The following is a 21,931-nucleotide window of genomic DNA, read 5'->3' as shown; positions in this document are numbered from 1 at the left end:
TGGCAACATGTGAAGCATCATCTATCTTGTTGCAAGGAATGAAATGAGCCATTTTAGAGAATCAATCCACAACAACAAACACGAAATCCTTTCCATTTCTAGTCATAGGCAAACCAAGCACGAAATCCATGCTAATATCTTCCCATGGGTGGTATGGAATGGGAAGGGGTGTATATATACCATGAGATTGAGCTTTGGACTTAGCTTTGCGACATGTCGAACATCGGTTGGTGAAGCGTGAGACGTCGTGAAACATCTTGGGCCAAAAATAGTTCTTGGAGAGCGTAGCAAATGTCTTGTCACATCCAAAGTGTCCCATTAGTCCTCCTCCAAGAGATTCTTGCAAAAGTAACAAACGAAGAGAAGACTCAGGGATGCAAAGTTTGATAGCTCTCATAAGATAATCATCCTTGATGTAATAGCGTTCCCAAGATGTATGCGTCAAACATTTCGCATAAGGAATAGCAAAAGTAGGATCATGCACATACAAATCTTTTATGTGCTCAAAGCCAATGACATTCAGTTCAAGTTTAGTAACAAGCATGCATTTGCGGGAAAGCGCATCCGCCACAACATTTTCCTTGCCTTTGATATACTTGATGACATAAGGAAATGACTCAGTGAATTCACTCCATTTAGCATGACGCTTGTTCAACTTAGTTTGACCTTTGAGATACTTAAGCGTTTCATGATCGGTGTGGATGACAAATTCATGAGGTAGAAGATAATGTTCCCACTCACGCAAAACTTGCACTAAAGCAGATAGATCTTTGTCATAGATTGGATAATTGAGTTGCGCTCCGGAAAGTTTCTCACTAAAGTATGCTATGGGTTGCCTCTCTTGTGTTAACACACCTCCTATGCCATTACCACTAGCATCGCAATGAACTTCAAAAGGTTTGTCAAAGTTTGGTAATGCAAGAACGGGATCATGAGTAAGCAAATTCTTAAGCTCATTAAATGTGGTGTCTTGGGATGGTCCCCAAACAAAAGGTGCATTTTTCTTACTCAAAGGATGCAAAGGTGAAGCAATGGTGCTAAAATCCTTCACAAATCTATGATAGAAACCGGCTAGACCAAGAAAACTACGCACTTATTGCAAGTTGGTTGGTTATGGGGCCAAGTTTTAATAGCATTGATCTTAGATTCATTAACATGAACACCCTTAGAAGACACAACGAAACCCAAGAAAACAAGCTTATCAACACCAAAAAGGCATTTTTCCATATTAGCATAAAGGCGCTCTTTTCTAAGAGTTTGCATCACGGTTATAAGATGGGTGACATGATCTTTGAGAGATTTGCTAAACACAAGAATATCATCAAAATAGACCACAACAAATACACCAATATAGGGTCGAAGAACAAAGTGCATGACTCGCATGAAAGTACCGGGTGCTTCAGATGAACCCATTGGCATAACAAGCCATTCATATAAGCCAAATTTGGTCTTAAATGCGGTTTTCCATTCATCACCTTCTTGGATGCGTATTTGATAGTAGCCACTTTTAAGATCAATTTTAGAGAAAATGGTGGCTCCGCTAAGCTCATCTAGCATATCATCTAGGCGTGGAATAGGGTAACGATAATGCACGGTAATAGCATTGATAGGATGACAATCGGAACACATGAGATATGTACCATCTTTCTTGGGAACAAGGATTACCTGTACGGCACAAGGGCTCAAACTTTCTCATACATGGCCGTTGTCAATGAGTTCTTGTACTTGCCGTTGGATCTCCTTTGTTTCCTCGGGGTTGACGCGGTAGGGAGCCTTGTTGGGAAGGGGTGCTCCGGGGATGAGGTCGATTCGGTGTTTGATGCCTCGTACTGGAGGTAGACCCAGAGGTAGCTCGTCGGGAAATACATCTTGGAATTCCTGCAATAGAGAAGATAACACTGAAGGTAGATTGTGAGAGGTGTTAGCTTTTGGTGCCTCGTCCTTGCACAAAATGACATAGTGCATGACACTTGATGGGTTCTCACACACTTCTCTTATCTCACTTTTGGTGGAAAATAGGACTAAGTTCTTCTTGTCTCTCATCGTGGAGGCACTCAATTTGGGCTTGTGGCGCTCACTCTCCTTTTGGTGGTTCGCTCTCTCACTATTCTCTCCATGATGGGTGGCTTGCTTGCTTGTCGGTGATCACTTGGCTTGGAGACATAGGTCATAGAACGTACTCCTTTCCCTTCATCTTGAAGCTATAGTGATTGGTCCGTCCATTGTGGATGACGCCTCGGTCAAATTTCCATGGTCGTCCAAGAAGTAGGTGGCAAACAGACATAGGAACAACATCACACTCCAAAGTGTCTTCGTAAGCTCCGATCTTGAAGGAAACTTGTACCATATGCTCGACTTGGATAGTGCTGGAGTCGCTTAGCCATTGAACTTTGTAGGGATGTGGGTGCTTCATCTTGACCAATTGGAGCTTGGAGCATAGTTCTTCACTCGCTAAGTCATGGCAACTCCCTCCATCGATGATGACCTTCACGGACCTTCCATTGATACCTACCTTGGTGTGGAAGATATGGCATCTTTGGTCTTCGTCTTGTTGATGTTGAAGCATCAAGACCTTGGAGACAACAAGAGCGGGGCTCGGATCTTCGTCACAAAAGACTTGATCATCTTCATCTTTGTTCACTTGCCGGTGCATGGCCACTTGCTCAAGGGCTTCCATTTCGCCTTCACTCGTGGAGTCATATGTACCATCGTCGTTGAAGATCATGGTGCGCTTGTTGGTACACTCGAAGGACTTGTGGCCTCGGCCGCCGCATGTAAAGCATTTGAAGGAACTTGTCTTGATGGTCTCATCGGTTGGGGTAGAGGATGATGAATCTCTTGGCTTGAAGTTGCTTGTAGTAGGAGGACGACTTGAATTTGTCAAAGTTTTCTTGTAACTTGACTTGTCGTTGTTGCTTGTAGAAGGCTTCGTTGAGGTAGAAGGTGTTGGAGTCATTGAAGCTTGGGTGTTGGAGAAGCCGTATCTCTTGGAAGAGTACTTGGCATACTTGAAGTCATCTTGCACTTGCCATTCCGCCTTGGTAGCTTGATGCACTAGCTCCATGAGATTGGAGTAAGGTTGGAAGTCGACGATCTTCTTGATAGGATGATTGAGTCCATTAAGAAACATGCCATAGTTTGCTCATCATCTTTCGTGACATTGGCTCTTATCATGGCAATCTCCATTTCTTTGTAGTATTCTTTAACGCTCTTGGTTCCTTCCTTGAGAAGTTGGAGTTTCTTGAAGAGGTCGCGGTTGTAGTATGTTGGCACAAAACATGATCTCATGACATCCTTCATTTGCGCCCAAGTAGTGATGGGTGGTTCACCTCTTGCCTCACGGCGCTCAATGACTTGTTCCCACCAAATGAGGACGTGGTCATGGAACTCAAGGGATGCCATTGCGATCTTCTTCTCTTCCTCATAGTTGTGCAAGCGGAAGATTTTGTAAACCTTCAATGCCCATGAAAAGTACTCTCCGGAATCATTGCTTCCGGAAAACTTGGGCATGGTGAACTTTAGCTTGCCGTAGCGTTGCTCTTCATTGTGTTGGGGTAGGGGATGATGACGTCCTTGACGAGGAGAATTGTATCCCTCAACTTGCTCTTATCGTGGAGGATTTCCATTATCTTCTTGTTCTTGGTGAACTTGATGTTCTTGTCGAGCTTGTGGAGGAGCTTGAGGAACTTGACAATGCACTTGGGATTGATAAATCCTCCCTTGAACTTCATTGCGAAGTGCTTCTTGTTGCTCACGAGCTTGCCGGTTGTGCGTGTCTACGGCTCGACTTGAATCTCGGAGGGCACGTTGCGCCTCAAGTGCTTGATCTTCTCATCGTTGTTGTTGTTGACACTGTGCCTCAGCATCTTGTGCATCTTGGTGTTTTCATGCTTGCTCTTCCTCTTCTTATTGACGTTGGCGTTGTCGTTCTTGTGCTTGCGTGAAAGTAGTTTGGTTTTGACGGTGTCGATGTTCTTGTGCATGAACTTGCTCTTGAGAGTCGTAGTCATGTAGAGGATTGTGCTTTGCTTGAAGGTCTTGGCGCGCGGCTCGTCGAAGAGTGTTCGATGTCGGAGTACTTGAGCCGGAGATGGTGTCGTCAGAGTGTCAACTTGAGTGGCTCCATCTTGAGTAGGACGAAGTGGTAGAAGAGCGGTTGGCCAACAAAGCACAAATCTCGTCCATTCTTGCGTCATTCTCTTGTTTGTGGTCATCGAGCTTGTTGTCGAAGTAGTCTCTTGTATGTTGCTCGGAGAGTCGCAAGTCGGTGGCGAGGTTGTTGATGTGTTCGTTCATTGCTTGTTGCTCTTGATGCAAAGCTCGTTGTGCACCAAAGAGGTGGCTCTTTGTGACATAGCAGGACATGTCGTCATCTTGCCCGATGAAGAGTGGGTTGGTAGAAGTACTTGGCCTATCCATCATTTCAAGAAAATATGTGAGTGGGAGAAAGAGAAGAACTTATACCAAATGTATCTTGACCGATGTTGAAGATGGATCAATGATCACTCAAATGTGGAACAAGGAAATAGCACAATTGGTACCGATTCTTGTCAGTTTCTCACACCTACACAAGTAAAAGCTTATAGTGGAGCTCGGTTAGGATGGTGGCACAAATTTTGATGCAATTGTTAGGGAGCCTCAATAATGTTGGAAAAGATCCACAATTTGCAAATGCAACAAGTAGACCAATAGCAAGATATGGTACACGGAAACTCACACACGGATAGATAAATGGGGTCGTGCAACCAAGGAATGAGCCAAAATGTGGAATCCATGAGAATGCTCTTGTTGCACAACACTAGAGAGACGCTAGCACGATTGCACCATAGGCGGATACAAAACTTGTGCACAACCTACTAAGCAAAAATGCAACGACTTCTATCCCAAGTATGCTATATGTATGGTATTTCGATGATATGATCCAAGATGATCTAGTATGACAATCTTAATGTAATATGATGCTATGGTTCTTGATTATAAGCTCTTTGCTTATCTTTCCTCTTTTGCTTAAAAGCTTGGATGGCTCTCTCTCTCTATTTTGAGCTCTTTTCTCATGCAAAACTTCACGAACCAAGATAGCAATTTTTTATGCTTATGACAACCTTGTGACACAAGAGATGATACCAAGATATGGACCAAGATGATATGGTATGTATGCAATGGGAGCTATGATCACAAATGTGCACAAGTAACGTTGTCGGCAATACTCAAAGGCTAGTCTCGATAGGAAAGGTACGCAAAATGGTCTATGCGGTTATCAATGCAATGGCAAGAATATACAATGATGATATATCATGATACCAAGATGATATGGAGGTTACCGTTGAGGTTGGTTGTTTGTAAGCAAGAACGGATGATGGTGTCAAAATGGTGAAGTGGTCGTCGTTGATGACGAGTACGTGGCGAAGATGAGCGGCGGTAATGTCGATGTCGAACCGTTCCTAGTTAGCCGAAACACCCTAGGAAACGATGAACCACAACTCAAATTCTCAAAACCAAAGTCAAATGGTGGTAGTGGTGGTGGTGGTTGAAGAAGAAGCAACCGTCCCTAAGTAGCCGAAACACGTTAGGAGACTCAAATCACAACTCAAGCAACCACAAATGCTATGGGAATCGATAATGGGTTAAGTTGCGGAAGTCGAAATGTGGTATAGCGTATGATGGTGGTGGCCATAGGCAAAGATGCCAAAATTATGAAAATTTGATGGAGTCAAATGGTGTTGGAACCTAACTAGATGGATGGGGAATGTCAATAGCTACTCAGCGAGCTAAAGAACGTCAAAATCCGAGTCCGGATGAATTAGTTATGGTCAAAACTGTCAATCAGCCGAGGCTGAAACTGGGATGGGCGGTTGTACCTCTTGAGCAGGCAGTTGTACCGCTCCTGGAGCGTCCTGGAGTTCCAGTTTTGGGCTGGCAGAAGTATCAGGTGTTGGGGGTAGCGGTTGTACCGCCTCGGGGGCCGGTTGTACCACATTTGTCGGGAAAATGTTCTCAGATCTGGATCGGGGATGAACTTGGGGCGAAAATGGATGATTTCGGGAACAAAATTGCGAAGATTTCAAGGATGGAAGGTGGGGAAACTTGTTGGAAAGCTAGATCTACCTGCTACACACGAAATCCATGGATCAAATCCAACAAAACTTCATCACACCAACAAATCACAAAAAAAATTGGGGGGGGGGGGGTATTTTTGGTGGGGATTTTCGAATTTAGGATGAAAACAAACAAAAGAAGGCTAGAAAACAGTAGGGGAGACTCCAAATTCGTGATCAACGTGGCTCTGATACCAAGATGATGTAGGGTAGAACCCTAGTTGCCCGATCTTTCACGATTGGAGCAAATCCCACAAAGAACACGAGGGGGGACACGAGAGAGTCATTCAAACCAACAAGAACGATCACACATATGCTAGATCCTCGAAACACAAAGAGATGCACGATCCGAATCTAACAAAGGACGATACATAGGGTAACCGGTTCTTCTCCGTGAGGAGGTTTTGATGATCTTCCCAAAAAAGGGGTCTTGAATCCAAGAAGGATCTTCTCCGAGGAGGTGTCGGTCCCTCGCGGTGGAGTAGATCCAGATGGATGAGCGAAGCTCTATCTCACATATGAGCTAACACAACGCTAACCCTAATACGGAGGTAGGGGACAAGTATATATAGTCGAAGGGGTAAGTTGGGGATACATGGGGTGAAACCCCTTTCACTGCGCATAGGCAGGGCGGTAGTACCGGTCATGGGGGCGGTTGTACCGCTGGGAGCTCACGTACTAGTTCTTGGAGGTGTTTCCGGATGTGCTCAGCAGTTGTACCGGTGCTTGGGGCATTTGTACCAGTCTGGTGGCTGTTACGGGGATAAACGGGTGCTGTAGCGGCCTTGCACCACTCGATCACAGAATCTTGACCGGTTGTTGGGCGGTAGTCGAGCGGTTGTACTGCCCGGGCGGTAGTTGGGCGATACATGGGCGGTTGTACCGGTATTTCTGCGCTGAGAAGATTTTCTTCATGCTCTCGTTGTCCATCTTGCACTGTAACTTCTCCTTGGTTGCTTCTTTGGTATCTAAGCACATAAAGCATCTCCATTTGAGGTAGTAGCCATGTCTCAAGTGGGTCAAAGGAGAGTTCAACAAAGAGAGAGTTAACCTCGTTCGTGGTAGTCCTTGCACGAGCTCGTGTCATCAGTCCACGTGGTGTCTTGAGAGACGAAGATAGGTCTATGGGAATGACTGTAAGATGTTCCGCATCATGATGCATCCTGGGAAGACACTGATTTCATCAAGACCACCTTCCCGGCCTTGTTCAAGCAAACAGTAGGAGGCTGGTTCGATCGCCCATCAACTAGTTGAGGACAAGTTCGTCTTTCACGGGGAGGGATTGTCAGGCCGAAACTGCTTCATATAACTCCTCATCAAGATTCAGTTAGTGGACGCTCAAGATTGAAGCTCGTCACAGGATCGGACGGCTCGTGGGACTCCATCTATTCAACCATTATTTACTACTCGTGCCATTCCAAAATAGATGTCTTAACCGTAGTATAACTTTATATTAAAGTTGGTACAAAATTGAGACAGTTATTTTAAGACAAGGGGAGTATTATTGTATCAGTTCACTTGCCGAGTTGTTTCCTTTCTACCTGTTGCTAGCGGGGCAATTTAAGCCTCCCCTGTTTTTCTGGAATCAGCATTGGATTATATTGTGAGCCTTTGGCCATACTAAACCTATAGCTTCCCCAATTCTCGATCCCACGAACCCTAATTCCAGTTCAGCCATGCCATCTCACGACGGGTCGCAACTACCCAACAGAAAATAGACAGCTTGACTACATGACAGGCAGTGGGCGTGCAAGCTCTGCCATGACACAACTTATTGAACAGCGAAGTTTACTGCAACAATACGTCAGTGAATGGAGAACAAAATAGTTGACAACTTACGAGCTACAGTACATTAAGAAGCTATTAATAACTCTTACAATAGGGCAAAAACTGAAAGAAAACTCGGGTCCACGGCGTAAGGCTATGCTGTTTCCCTGGCAAGTCTCCTTCCCTGGCAGATGATCTAGACAGTTGTTATTCCTCGGTGCTCTACCGGTACTCCTGATGATGGAATCTGGCATATATCGCTCCAGGGATCATCTGACCTGCCTCCATCTTAAACCACCACCCTTCTGCCCATGGCAAAACAATAAGGTGCAAGGTTGAGGGCACCGGTGCGCATATTTAGCTCCCCGCATGCACGAAAGCAAGACCAGCTTGTCGGCGAACATGTTCAGGCACAAGCCTGTTGATGAGGTCTTGTGAAGCATTGGCCAGCTGCAGAAAAAAAAAAAGAAGATCCCATAAGCACAACAGCACGAACAGGTTGCATACATTTTTGTCAAATTGCAAATGAGCAGCCTAGTTTTTCTCTGATGCACTTACTTCATGCTTGAAGTTGAACAGAGGTGGGAACGGGCGTCCATTTGGCAGGCGCGCGTTAGGCTCCCGTAGCTCATCAAAGAAAGGATGCGCACATGCGTCAAGCTGCATGCGGATATTCAAATGCGTGAATATAGCCATCACGCTATAGCAAAACATGTTACAAGACGACTAAATATCAACTCGTCATCTGCCAAGCATCGATCTATGGTACTGGATTAGCGGTCCTCATAACTATGATTATGATGCTCATAGAAGACTAGTAATAGGATAGGCGATTAGTTTACCTATCTATCTATCTTATGCCAGCCGGTTGTGGCTTTTGGGCCTTTTTTGTTTTTCTAGCTCTTTGTGAGCCAGCCTACTTTTTTGCAGCAGATTGCAAGACCTTGTTGAACTACTTTATTTATTTATAATTGTGGCCGTATACATCATGCAGCGGCCGGGGAGTCCCCCCTTTTCGAAAAGAAAAAAAAGAAGACTAGTACTGATCAATCTAGTTTGACAAACGTACACTACACACATATACATAAATAAGTTACCAACAATCAATAAGGACAATTATATATCTGATTGTCTCTAAAAGACCATTCATATTTACATTTACATTCATCTGTTCCTCTCCTACTTGCCGCAACAAACACCTGGAAGAGCAAGCAACGTGAAAAGAAAATACTTACAGCAGTGCAACGGAGGCTTGGTGAATATTGAAGAAGACGTGAAGCAAGATCTATGGCTTCAGGAGGCATTTTCTTGTGGAAAACCTGGTCACAGCAAAGTGCAATCAGTACACGTAGGCATCACATTACATGGTTAAGTATATTACAGCAGATCTTATATACGGCTGAGCTATATTAATAACAGTGAGCCACATATATTAATAACAGCAAATGTGATATATGATTGGACATTAGAATGAGATTGCAAGCCTACCTTGTGCCAAGGATGAGCTTTTATCTGTGGAAACCTAAACTCCGTATAATTCGGGTTCATACAACGTATTTCCTCCCGAGTTGGCGTTCCAAGAACCTACAAGAACATCACAAAGGTCAACAACATCTAATAGTATAAGCGAAAGAAAGATATATGGAATGTTTGCATACCTTGATTATCTCTACGAGTTGATCGACTGCACTCTCGCCTGGAAATAATGGCTAGCAAAAACAAATGAAAGATCAGAAACTACAGTATTGACATCTTAGTTGGAACCTAGGAGATTGCAATATATGTGAACGAAACGAAGGAACTAACCTGACCAAGGAGCAGTTCTGCAAGAACACAACCAGCTGACCATATATCTATCGATGTTGTATATTCAGTCGCACCAAATATAAGCTCCGGAGCACGGTAGTAGCGTGAGCATATGTATGATATATTGGGCTCACCCGCCACCTGATAGAACAGGACAAGAAAAATGATATCGGATTAGCAGGTAAGTAACATCAAAGTACTATGCAGGTTGATATTGTAGTAAAGGAACAAAAGTTTAAATTCAGTGTCGGACATCCAATGTAAATAAATGAAGTGAAGATCAGAAACTTTGCATTCGGCTAAAGCAAGAATTCAGCAATCTAGGAAGGAATAAGCGGAATACAGAGATAATAGTTTATAAACCAAAAATATCTGAAGAAGTCAAACTGTAAGGTATATAAAAGTGACTTAATTTTAATCTTAACACCTGGCCAGCTATAAGCCTAAAACAGTAAGACTAAATCAAAATAGCACAGACCATGATGCCGATTCTGGTTCAATACTGAATAGAATGAGTAGCCTACACGACAGGACAAATGGATTGAAGCAGTGTGTACGTATCACTAAACTCTTGGGGAAAGAGCCAACATACCAGAACTTTCGCGCTTCCAAAGTCGCAGATCTTAACTTGATGTGTTAAAGGATCAACCTGTATAATGAAGCAAGTGGAGGCAAGTTCAAGATCAAGCAAGAAAAGCCATACATGAAAACTGAGCAAATCTGTTCAGTGTTCACTGATACATTTTTTTCAGAAAGGGGAAGACCCCGGCCTCTGATACATACCAAAACATTTTGTGGCTTCACATCCCTATGACAGACTCCTGGAACAGTATGAATGTACGCCAGCCCCCTGAATAGCTGCCACAAATGTAAAATTGACTTAGAATAGTTGCACAATGACAGACACACATTTCACATTTATTCACTGGAAATTCACAAACCTGATAGGTGTAAAGCTTGACGTAGATAAGTGGCATCCCCTGTTTGGCATTACTGTAGTGCTTAAGCACGCGGTAGAGTGTCTCCGGGACATACTCCATGACAAGGTTCAGAAACAGCTCATCTCTACTTGTGGTTGAGAAGAAGCAGTGCTTGAGGGAGACAACATTGGAATGGATCATCGAACGCATAAGCTGCAGCTCACGATTCTTGTACCGTCGGTCCTGCAGTACCTTCTTAATGGCCACCGTCTCCCCGGTCTCCAGGCATTTAGCCTACACATGCAACATTTCCCTAAACATCAGGCTGGTAGTCAACAACACAAACAAGGAAACAAACAATGGCTAGAGCAATCACCTGAAAGACGATGCCAAACGAACCAGTGCCCACAACGCGCTCCGCCATGTAGCTAATCGTCTGAAAAACAAAGCAGGACATTACCAACTGGGCGCCAAAGAGGTATCAGCTGTTGCTCATAGTAACAGATTTGAGCACTAGTGTTGGCCAAAATCTAACTGAAGCCGTCCAAATTTGTCCCGAAAACCCACAGTATGGAACACCACACAGGCATATTTGGAACAGATCTCTTGAGCAAACCATAGTTACATGAGGATCAAACAAATGAGCACTACAAAAATAGGCTGACAAGCTACATCGTCCTTGATAATTGATAAATTCAGCCGCTTTGAAACATTTTTTTCGTATTTGGTAAACGAAGAAAAATCTAACCAAGACTCCACACAGCTATATTTCAATGAGTTGTCATAGCTAAAGAGAATAGCTGCAGGAGAGCAGACACATCTCACCAAGGCAAGAACTGGCCGTGCAAACTCAGGCCAAGAGACACAAGCGAAACATAAGAGACGCTGAGCTCACCTGCTTGGGCTCGCCGTTCTTGCCGCCGATGGTGGTGGAGATGATGTGACCGGTCATGGCGTCGTTCCCCTCCGCATACGGCGCCTCGCCATCCTGCTGCTTCTGCTCAACAAGAGCGCCCAACGAAAACAACACGCTAAACATCAGCTCAACGGAACACCACGCCAAGAAACACACGGCCAACACCATCCCAGCACAGATCCGGTTACCTTCTCGCAGGCGACTGCGGTGGGGGGCTGCTCGTCGAGCAGCATCGGCTCCGGCGCCGGCGCCGGATGCTCCATGTGGCTAGGGTGTGAATGGGGCGGACACGGTGGGCTCACACTTGCATCCACCTACGCCTGGTCCTCTTCTCTGGCTTGGCTTGGCTTGGCTTGGCTTGTACTGTGGTGGTGGTGCCTTTGACCAGTGAAGGGAAAGTGGGGGTGGGGGTGACCAAGACGAACAAGATGGGGAGTGACGTTGATCTATAGAGAGAGCGGTTAGCTGACCCTGTGTAAACAGCTGGTGGATTAGTGGGGAGGTGGATTAGACTAGACGAGCCTCGGGAGTCAAATTGCTGGGAGTACCCCGGGCATCAGGTTGGGTTTTATATAGTCTGCCGCATTTATTGCCGAGTAATGGGATTCATTTTTTGGTCAAAAGGATAACAATGCCGCTAAAATATATTTACGGCATATTTTCAATTTCTGCCGGAAAATGAACTGATAATATACGAGGGTATTTGTCAGAGAAATTTGTGAAAATTGTACACTAATTGCTGTACAAATATACTAGGGTATTCGTCGGAGAAATTGATGGCGCATTCATGTCATATAGGAGAACCTTATTAGTGCTATATACTATGTCATTTTAATGCCCGGAAATACCTAATGAATCTTGGGTCCCATTGCAACCTGTTTGAAAAATAATAATTTATAAATAACAAAAAGAGTCAAAAATTCCTGAAAATTTTCGGAGACGAGAATCTTGTAGTGTTATACTTGTATAAAAATTTTAGCGAAGAAGTGACTTCCGTGGACTCCTTGACATAAACAAAAGGTGTGAATATGTTTATATAGTGTCGATTTTGTTTTGTTTAGCCTAAAATACCATAAAACTCATTCATTCGCGAAACTTGTCACACGGGTATAACACCGTATCATTCTTGTTTGCAAGAAGTTTCTGAAATTTTTGACTAATTTCACAATACTTTTAAAAAGATCAAATTCAAGTGCATTGGCACCCAAGACCCAAAGATCCGCATCATTTTAATGCCTCCTTATTTTTGGATCAAATCATAAATTTGGTACTGAAAATACAACATCTTTTACGCGACAGTTATGTGCTTTCATTCGAATAATAACCCTTTTAGCCAATGCTAAAAATGTACTCAGTTTTTGTGAGTATATTTGTAGAAGTAAAATTATCCAAACATTTTTATATGTCAGTTAATGACCTATATATAGTATGCGGGATCGGATCAGCAATGCTTTGATAGTCGGTTTCTGTGTTCCATATTGAGTACTAGTAAATGTGCACGTGCAACGCACGTCTAAATTAATATAAAATTAGTCAAACGTGGCAGTCATCGTACATTATATTAACTAATACAAATTTACTCAAACTTATAATAACAAGCACAAAAGATGGCATTGTTGCATGTCATGAAACAACAAAGTATTTTTTATTCAAATACCTCAAACCTTGTAATTTACTCTATACAAATATAACTATCTTTTTCTACACATGATGCATTACGCACTGCAAGTACATAATGAAAGTGTGCATATTCAAACTATTCTTGCCTCAATAATGACAAACCCAGTGCTAAGCTTCCATACCTGGACCTCTCGAGACAAATGGGGAGTATTTCACCCACTTGAATACATTCACAAAAAAAGTATCAATTTCCTCGCTCAAAAAAAACTAAATTTGTTCGCAAAAGGCATCCCTAAACACTTGGATACATGCAGTGCGGAAACAATCCCCTCGCCCAGCATCTCGGACAAACTCCCATCAAGATGAACACATACCTGCACAGTTCCTGATTTGTTACTCCATGAAACATACAATTATTTTCTTTCTAGAATACACTTAATCTTTAAAAAAAATAGGTAAACATGTTTTAGCAAATTCTCCCATCCATTTTAACAGCTTCTTTGATGTTCCTTTCTTGCTCTGCATTAAATGAAGTACAGGTCCCGACGCCGCTTAATCATGCATAGCTCATAATTTAGAAACTTTCCAGCCCATTCGGTAATACCATACATGATTATCTCACATTGCACAACCTACAGATGATGAAACACGTTAAAGATCGTCAGCTACAATGGTTAAAGATTGTACGCACATATATAAATTGATAATTAGGTTTTGATAAAAAATCAAAACAGAGTACCATATCCTGTTGAGACCGTGATGGCACATACTGAAGTTCATAGATATCTAAAATTGCTAGGTTATGAATTATCCTTTTGGAACGTTGCACACATGCAAGTGCACAGTCAAACTATATATGCATCAACATATGAATCAATTATTCATGACATATAGGACTGCCACGAGGATCAAATAGATAACAATTATGAGCAAATGGTGTTGTGTGACATCTCCCAACTCGATTAATCAAATTTTTTTGTTACTGAATTATCCATATGTGAAAATTTCAATGTAGAACTAAGTTATTTTTGTATAGAGAACTTCTTCCTTGGTTCACAAAGAGGTTCAGCAGCCATCCTAAATGAGCAATGAAACATACCTTGAATTACTTGAGCAAAGAAGATGTTTGCAGAGGGAAGTAAGTCGAACCCTTGTCTTATCAATTGTACAATTAGTCAGTCGGATATTGCAAAAAATGGTCATCCATCATCTAATGGTTCCATATTAAGAATGTTGACAGACATGCAGGTCTCCTCAGTATTGTTAGACAAACCATTTGAAAATAATCATGCTCCAAAATGTGCATGATTAATAAGACAATACATGTGCAATTCAAGCCTTATATTAGCATGTGTTTCCAGACCTGCCTATTATAGCAAAGAAACAATATAGATATTAACTAAAGTCGGAAAAGACCGTACTCTTCCTAAATGTATCAAATGGAACCACCTGTCTAAATGATGTGCAGAAATAAATATTAAATATGCATCTATTGGAGCTATCAGTCACCTTTTAATTGTTACATAGTGACTATGGATTAGTGGTAAAGCTTCGCAAGCTGTTGCACTCGCCCAAACAAATCAGAAACCAAATCAGTTCTAATTAATCCGCTAAAAAATATAAGAAAATAAAATTCAAGATTTACCATCAAATAGCTTGAAATGTGAACATGTGTGAATCAAGAGAGGCCCATTGTTTAATCCATTGCAAATATATCAAGAACCTGCAAAGGTGGGACTATCATGTGCATGAAGATGGAATCAAATACCAACTCAACAGGTTCATGGCTGCAGTACTCATTATCTGTATTTACCTGACATAATGCTAATTTAGAGATGATGGATGCAAGCTGATGGAGCAGTGGGCAGCATCAATCAGACATACTGGTAGATCAGGTGACTCTGCTGCTCCACCCTCAGTGTATTGCCGCTGCTGCCTGCTCCTTCCCGCGACGCTTCAAATTGAATCTAGCCGTTTTCCCTTGAAGCACTAAAGATGACATGAAGCAGAACATATATGAACTTCTAAGAAATTAATCACATCGTAACCTCGTTGGTTTGAGTTTGCCCATCCACTTTATTAGTGTCATTCCCAAGCCCTTCAAAAAACATAGGAGGTGGAGGCTCAATTGCGGCTACAACATCATCCATACCGACAAAGTCTGGATTAGTATTACCATTTTCTAGATTCATGAAACACAGTAATAAGGATTCACAAAATACAACTCATTAAGTACACAGTATTTGAACCTTTGACAACCGGGCTTATTCTGCATGTGCATCCTTGTGATACGATTGCTCCTCAGTTGGGAGGATATTCAAATCTGGAATTAGCAGTCTGTACAATAATTTAGGAAAAACAAGTATTGGGTGCTTGCAATTTTTTTTATCTTATATCAATCAAATAAATCCTTCCAGGAAATAATAACTTATGAACGGCCTAATTTCTTAGTATGAAGCATTGTTCTTAAATAATCCAAATAGGCCCTTCCAGAATCTAAGAACTAATCAATGGCTGTTTTTCTTAGTATGATAGTTAGTAGGTAAATATTTCAACATAGTGTTCTTTCATCGGCAAGGATGCTTCCATGTAAGGGAGTTCCGCTCCTAAGCTTTGGTGAGTTTACAACAATTGGAAAAGATATTTAAATGCTTCTAAACCTGGGCTACCAATAATTTTTCAGGGATGGTTCCAGACTACATATTTGCACTTGTTAGTGAAGCTTCTGAAAAGTACGCATTGATAATCAAGTAATTGTACCTCTTACATGCAACCTGATAGTAAGGCTAAGTTTTACATCTGACCACTGATCACATGTTGATCGATCCAAAATTTCAGAAAATTCAATACAAGAGGTAATCGAGCATACACAGAAGGTCTACTTACATATTCCACCAAATGATATGTATATCTTTACTGATAGGTAATTGAGCATACACAGATGGGTGCTGCTGGCAAACTCATGTGACCTTCTCAATCTGGATCGTCTACTAAAACCTGCTGATGCACAGAGACGTTAGAAAGAGAAATTGGATGTAGAGGGTGTGGTGGTTTCTACCGCCGCCGGCGTCACAGCCGCGAGCCCGCGACACCTTGCTGCAGATTGAGAGAGACGGGAGAGCAGAGAGGGGAGAAGGCACAAAGAGAGTGAGATGGAGAGAAGGATCCTAATTGGATCTGCTCGGGGCTGCGCTCATCTATGGCAATGGCCCCACCCCCGTCATCCTTCTTCCATGTCTCCGCCGTGGAACCCTTTGCCGCTGTGTGCGACAGCAGCGCCACATGGGCATCGAGCGTCTGGTGGAGCGAGTGGCCGTGGCTATAGAGAGGGAGCACGGCGACCCACGGAAGAGGGAGCGGCGGCGGTGGGGGGAGGAACCGTGAGGAAAGGCAGGAAGGGCGCGGCGGCCCGGGCAGCGCGTGGACGGGGCGGCCCGAGCGCCTGGAGCGGGGGCACGGCGGTCCGGCGACGGAGGCACAGGTCAAGGGTGGTGGCTGGCGGGGAGGATCTGGGAAAGAGGTGGGTGAGGTGTGGGGCGGTGGCCATAACTGCCCTGGAGGCGTGGTCGCGAGAGGGCAGAGACGTCGTGAGGATTTTTTTTAACGGGATGTGTTCCGATGATGTTAACCCAATGGCATGGTGGGTAATTAATTAACATAATGGCATGGTGGGTAATTAAAGCATAAAACGTGTTTAGTATGTTTGAGGAATGTAGACCATTAGATTGCAGGTTTGGATGGATAGGATAATTTGGTTCTCCGTCCTCTCGTGCTTTTATAGTGGTAGTAGATAGATATATGTACGATATCTATATGCATAAGTAAAAGCGAACCAATCACTATTAGGGAAAAGCCTAGCAGTAGTGCGGTGCACCGCGCTACTGATAAGGCGATGCAGCTAACGTTTAGGAGTAGCACGTCTGCTATACCTACTTTACAATAGCGCTTTTCATATCAGCGCCACTGTTAAGTGCCTTAGCAGTAGCGTTTTCTTGTCCAGCACGAAAGAGCGCTACTATTATATTTTCACATATTTTTTTTCTACGTATTTGTGATGTTTTTGTACATGTTTTTGTTGACGCTCAAAAGTGGCACAATCGTAAAAGTTGCTTTAATCTATGTCAAGATTAATTCAAATTTATGATTGGAAGTCACCATGATACGGCTTTCTTTGAGAAGATCAAGATGGATATGAAAGTGGTCTAAAACGGAGTCCGGATACAAAAGTTATGACAAGTTCAGAGATACTCATGGTGACACCAGATTAAAGAATGACTTGAAACCCAATTAAGATGACTTCAAATGGAAAAAGTTTCAACATGAAAGTTGCGCGTCTCGTCGAAACGGATGATTTTGATATAAAAATCGTCTTAATCCAAGGTCGTATGCAAAAGTTATAGCCAGTACAAAGCGCTGCTGCACTCGATGGCCGGACACTCCGGGGACAACCATCCGGGTTTTAATTTTCTCTGTGGATGACCGGACACTTCGGGTATGTTAGTCCGGGTTTTGAATTTGGCTGCTGCAGACTTTGGAAAACAGCCGAAAACCCCCTCAAGATGGCCTCAGATCAAAAAACGTTTAACATGAAAGTTGTTCGTCTCGTCGAAACGGTCAAGATTGCTTTTGGGATCGTTTCCATCCGAGATTGTTTACTCCCACGAACATGGCCCACAACGTGCAGCCAGATTTTACCAAACAGTTTTGGAAAGTTCGGACCAAACAAATCCGAATTGGACTAGGGTTTTGGACGTGAATTGAAGCCTTTTCCTTGCATGGAAAGTCCAGCCGCCTCTTATATACTCAAGGGATGATGGCCGATTGAACAACACAATCGATCAAATCATCTAACACTTTTTACCTTTACCTTTATCTCTCTCCCTTGTTCTTCTTCTTCTCGTTCTTCGTTCGTTCTTTGTTTGCAGGGCGGCGAACCTCGAGGCCCTAGGGCCAATCAGGTCGACCTAGGGCAGCCCATAGCCGCCGCGCACCCTGACGGGGTCCCTCCCGGGCGTGTGGGGTTTCGGGTCTACAAAAGCGCCCGCCGGATTGCTTGCGTACCGCGCTTCCGGAAGGGTCTCCTTCGACGTGAGCTGCGGTGCATCACCCTCGGCGTTGGAGGTACACGGTGACGTGTTCGTGTGCGAACACACTTTTTGGCGACTCCGCTGGGGATCGAAGCTTTGAACGGTCTCCAGCCCGTTCTTGCTACGAAGAGATCGTCATCTAGGGTTTGCAATCTACAAAGATAATATGAATACCCAATTCCCTACTATAGATGCAAATAATTCATATGGTGTTACTAGATCGTTCAATGAGTATACTCTATCGGCCAGCACTAGTTTGTTCAATCATGCATCTAATTACGTGCATAGGCCGATTCAAAGTAATTTACATGCTTCAACTTTTTATGATACTAGTAACATGCATCATATGTATCCCAACTCTCATGCATCGGCAACCCCACAAATTTATATGTCGATGAACAACATGATAAGTTCGGTTAATCAAGTTGAAACACCTCATGTAGGAACTTTCAATAGCATGCAACAAAGTGTTTCACCTTTTTATTCATCGGCAACTAATTTGCAACATGTTAATCTGAACATGTCGGTGGATAGGGGAATTGGCCATGGTACTACTAGTTATTCAGCCAATTGCCATCAACAATCATATGCTACACCTCATGCTTCTAATTTTTGGGCACCATATGCAACTGAAGGTAATTTGGCTTCGCACCTTCTTGCTAATGACCGAATAAGTGAAAATTCTATAGAATCACATGTGTGTTCACCTACTACTGTAACATATCATGTCCCCCCTACACAATTGCAAAATTTCGGCAACATCTCATTGCCGAAAGAGTCTAAGAGCATCGGGGAGCAACCATATCCAGACTGGGTAGTTGAGAACAAGCTTACATTCTCTTGGAATTTGTGCAACTCCATTCGAAAGGAACTAATAGAAGGCGGGAAGCCTCATGATTTTGCTCCAGTAAAAGCTAGAGTTGTGCAAATGATGCAGTCGCCTAGTGTTATACCATCCAGTGCACCCCCTAAACAATTGCAAAGTTTCAGCACCTCATTACCGGAAAAGTCTGAAAGTATTGGGGGGCAATCTCATGAGGAGTGGATGGAAATTGAGATGAAAAAGTTTAAAGCTCGCCAAGCTGAGATGTGGGCTAAAATTAGACAAGAGCGAGAAGCCTTGCAAATTAAAAAAGATAAAGTTATTGATTCAGGTAACAGAGAAAATTCGGTTATTGGAAAAGCCGAATCAAGTAGTATATATTCTGAGTCCATCAAATATAAAGAGGCAAGCATTATTGAGAAAGGGCATGGAAAGCCTAGCAAAACAACCATGCTTGATTTTTCTGAAATTAATGGAACCTACTTCCTTCCCTATGAGTTTTGTGCCATAGAAATTGATGAGCTTCATGGACAAGAACAAGTAGTCGAATAAAGTTCGGTTGAAAAAGATCTTCAAACTAATGATGCACGGAATCAAGCAAAAGATGATGAAGAGGCATTGGGGAGCCATCCAAAGGCGGATCAAGATATTGTTCAAGTCACACCACCATCATGCTATCCCAACATATTTGAAGAGGTATGTTTAGCAAGTAATTTACCTATTTTCAGATTTGGTCCAAACTTTATTGTTGATGCATCTATTAGAAAAATCCTCTTAAGTAATGTTGAAAGACCAATGAAGAAGAGTAATTTACTTGTTAGTAATAAAATCATTATAGAATAAATCGGTCAACCCATTGCGCCATTTATAAAGACCGATAATGACTTATTGTTGCAGCCAAAGCTTTCCCTGTTGCTTTATTTAAAGTTCGTATCTACATGGGTAGCTTTGCTTGTTTCATACTTGGCTTACTCTTGGTCTCAATTGAGGCATGCATGTTCTAACTATTTTTGTTTCAGAAACTTAAAGCCAAGGTTAGATTCTTTTCAGAAAACCGATGTTAGTATAATATCTTATCCAATGACATCGGTAAGAGAATCCAAAATAAAATTCATAGCCAAATGGGGTGATACAAAATCTGAACCATTCGTTTGCTTAACTCCAAAGCTGTTCTCACAGCAAGATCGGCTAGAAAATAAAAAGTTTACCTTCAGTTCAAGCATGTGTGATCAAATATTTGATTTGTTGCTGAAAAATAATTACATAAGAATTCTTGATCACCATGTCAAGCCATCAATTCAAGGACGAATGTATTGTAGGTTGCATCATTCGTTCAAACATAATTTTGAGGATTGCAATATGTTTCGTCAAATAGTTAAATCGGCCATTGATAAAGGACGATTGAGAATTGTTGAAACACCAAAGGATGACCAGTCTATTCCGATTGGTCTTGATGGCAAAAAGTTTTTGCATCGGCTACTTCAAGCCGATCCATCTAAAGAGAAGGTAAAAACTGCAGGTGACGGGATCATGCTTTCAAGTAAAGAAGTTGTTGAAGAGCACAATGAACATAAACTTGAGGGCAAGAATTCCATCGAAGCTACAATGAAGACGCCAAGGACTGGGGGGGCAGCAAGGAAATCCAATGATCAATGAAAGCAAACCAAAAGAGAACAAAGGCTGAAATAAGCGCAAGTGTAAGAGATCAAAAGTCACCTTCGCTAAACTATTGGATAAATATGAAAAGAAGAGTGAAGAGCAGAATGCTTATCGGCCAAACCATGCAAAGAAACCAAGATCACCCCCAAGGCGCAAATATGAGGATCGGTATTGGCAAAGTGAGAATTTCAATGCAACATATTCATATCCTTATTTTGGGTCGCCAATACCAATGCCGTGGATGCCTCCCTATGCTCATTTAAATCCATATTCATCATGGGACAGGTATGATACAAGGGCACATTCTCCGTCTTATTTTAGACCATCTCACCAATACTATGCAGCTCCAAGAAGATCAACATTTGAACAATCACGCGTCAAAGACCGTTTTAATCATAAGGAATCGGTCCAAAGCTCAAGGAAGAAGAAAGAGGTGGTAGAGCGAGTTTACCGCGTGAAAAGAGATGGTCGTAAGTGTGCTACTTCAGATTTGATTTCAAATGACAAAGAGCCAATTAAAGTGTTGACATTGGCTACAAAAGGCAAAGAAGTGAAGCAATCAATTGATCAAAATCAGAGTGCCAAATCTGAAGAAAAGAAGTTAAGGGTGCACAAGGCCCAAAAAGAGTTGCCATTGGTTGAAACAAAATCACAGTCGAGGTGCTCACTCGGCTTATCGTATTGGCAAAAGAAGGAGTTACAAAAGCTGAGTGCACAAGAACTTGAAGAAAGGAGCATGGCATGGGTTCCCAAAGGAAGTATTCAAAATAATTATTATGTGCAAGCTTCCATTACAAGAAGTGCGGCAAAGCTGAAGAAGGGAAAGAGTGAAAACTATGAAGGACCAAGCCAAAGGTTTCAACATCCTTGGTCTATACATTATCCATATTCTTCAACTATGCCATTAACGCCTATGCTATGGAATTCGTCATTAGGTATGATTGGTAACCCTCAATGGGCTTATTTTAATCCATGGATGCAATATAATTTCTTACATTATGAAAGGGTATTGCCAAATCACTATACATTTGATTAGCTACAAGTTTGTTGCTGATCCAAAGGGCTGAAATACTTTATTTGTCATTTCATTTGTTTATTTTGGCTATATGTGCTTTGAATGAAGTTTACATGGTAATGGCCGATATTTATCTATCGTCCTAAGAGTATGTCAATGCATGGCCGGTGTAGTATTCTAACATTGTCATTAGTTCGATTCGAGAGCGAGACAAGGTATGTGC

At 42.5% G+C, this 21,931-nt stretch overlaps 1 protein-coding gene and 1 pseudogene across 2 annotated transcripts; both read right to left on the bottom strand.

The window, feature by feature from the left end:
* Nucleotides 1-2,190: 2,190 nt before the first annotated feature.
* Nucleotides 2,191-3,510, bottom strand: LOC147990439 (uncharacterized; annotated as a pseudogene).
* Nucleotides 3,511-7,866: 4,356 nt separating this feature from the next.
* LOC125551183 (shaggy-related protein kinase GSK2) lies at nt 7,867-11,950 on the bottom strand. Of its 2 annotated transcripts, XM_048714344.2 has the most exons (12): nt 11,693-11,950; nt 11,484-11,585; nt 10,965-11,024; nt 10,610-10,882; nt 10,452-10,526; nt 10,261-10,317; nt 9,669-9,809; nt 9,521-9,571; nt 9,351-9,446; nt 9,098-9,181; nt 8,421-8,522; nt 7,867-8,312 (listed from the first exon to the last, which is right to left on the bottom strand). In XM_048714344.2, exons 1-12 carry the CDS (start codon nt 11,765-11,767, stop codon nt 8,220-8,222), a joined length of 1,209 nt encoding a protein of 402 aa, XP_048570301.1. In that variant the 5' UTR covers nt 11,768-11,950; the 3' UTR covers nt 7,867-8,219. The 2 variants fall into 2 exon arrangements, with proteins under 2 accessions (XP_048570301.1, XP_087372547.1); XM_087516421.1 differs by lacking the exon at nt 11,693-11,950 and having other exon boundaries at nt 11,484-11,682.
* Nucleotides 11,951-21,931: the final 9,981 nt, after the last annotated feature.

Source organism: Triticum urartu, chromosome 1A (genome assembly GCF_056163025.1).
Source record: "Triticum urartu cultivar PI428250 chromosome 1A, HENAU_Tu73, whole genome shotgun sequence".
Classification (NCBI taxonomy): Eukaryota; Viridiplantae; Streptophyta; class Magnoliopsida; order Poales; family Poaceae; genus Triticum; species Triticum urartu.
The sequence above is the reverse complement of the archived record's forward strand: the minus strand, read 5'-3'. Positions and strand labels throughout refer to the sequence as shown.

What these genes read in the sequence shown, in the direction of transcription:
- LOC125551183 (XM_087516421.1), bottom strand. Translation starts at nt 11,672, where the DNA reads ATGGTGTTGGCCGTGTGTTTCTTGGCGTGGTGTTCCGTTGAGCTGATG. An exon ending in AGAACGGCGAGCCCAAGCAG is followed by an intron (nt 11,025 to 11,483) that starts GTGAGCTCAGCG and finishes TTTGTTTTTCAG; the next exon opens with ACGATTAGCTACATGGCGGA. An exon ending in TCAAGCTTTACACCTATCAG is followed by an intron (nt 10,527 to 10,609) that starts GTTTGTGAATTT and finishes CATTTGTGGCAG; the next exon opens with CTATTCAGGGGGCTGGCGTA.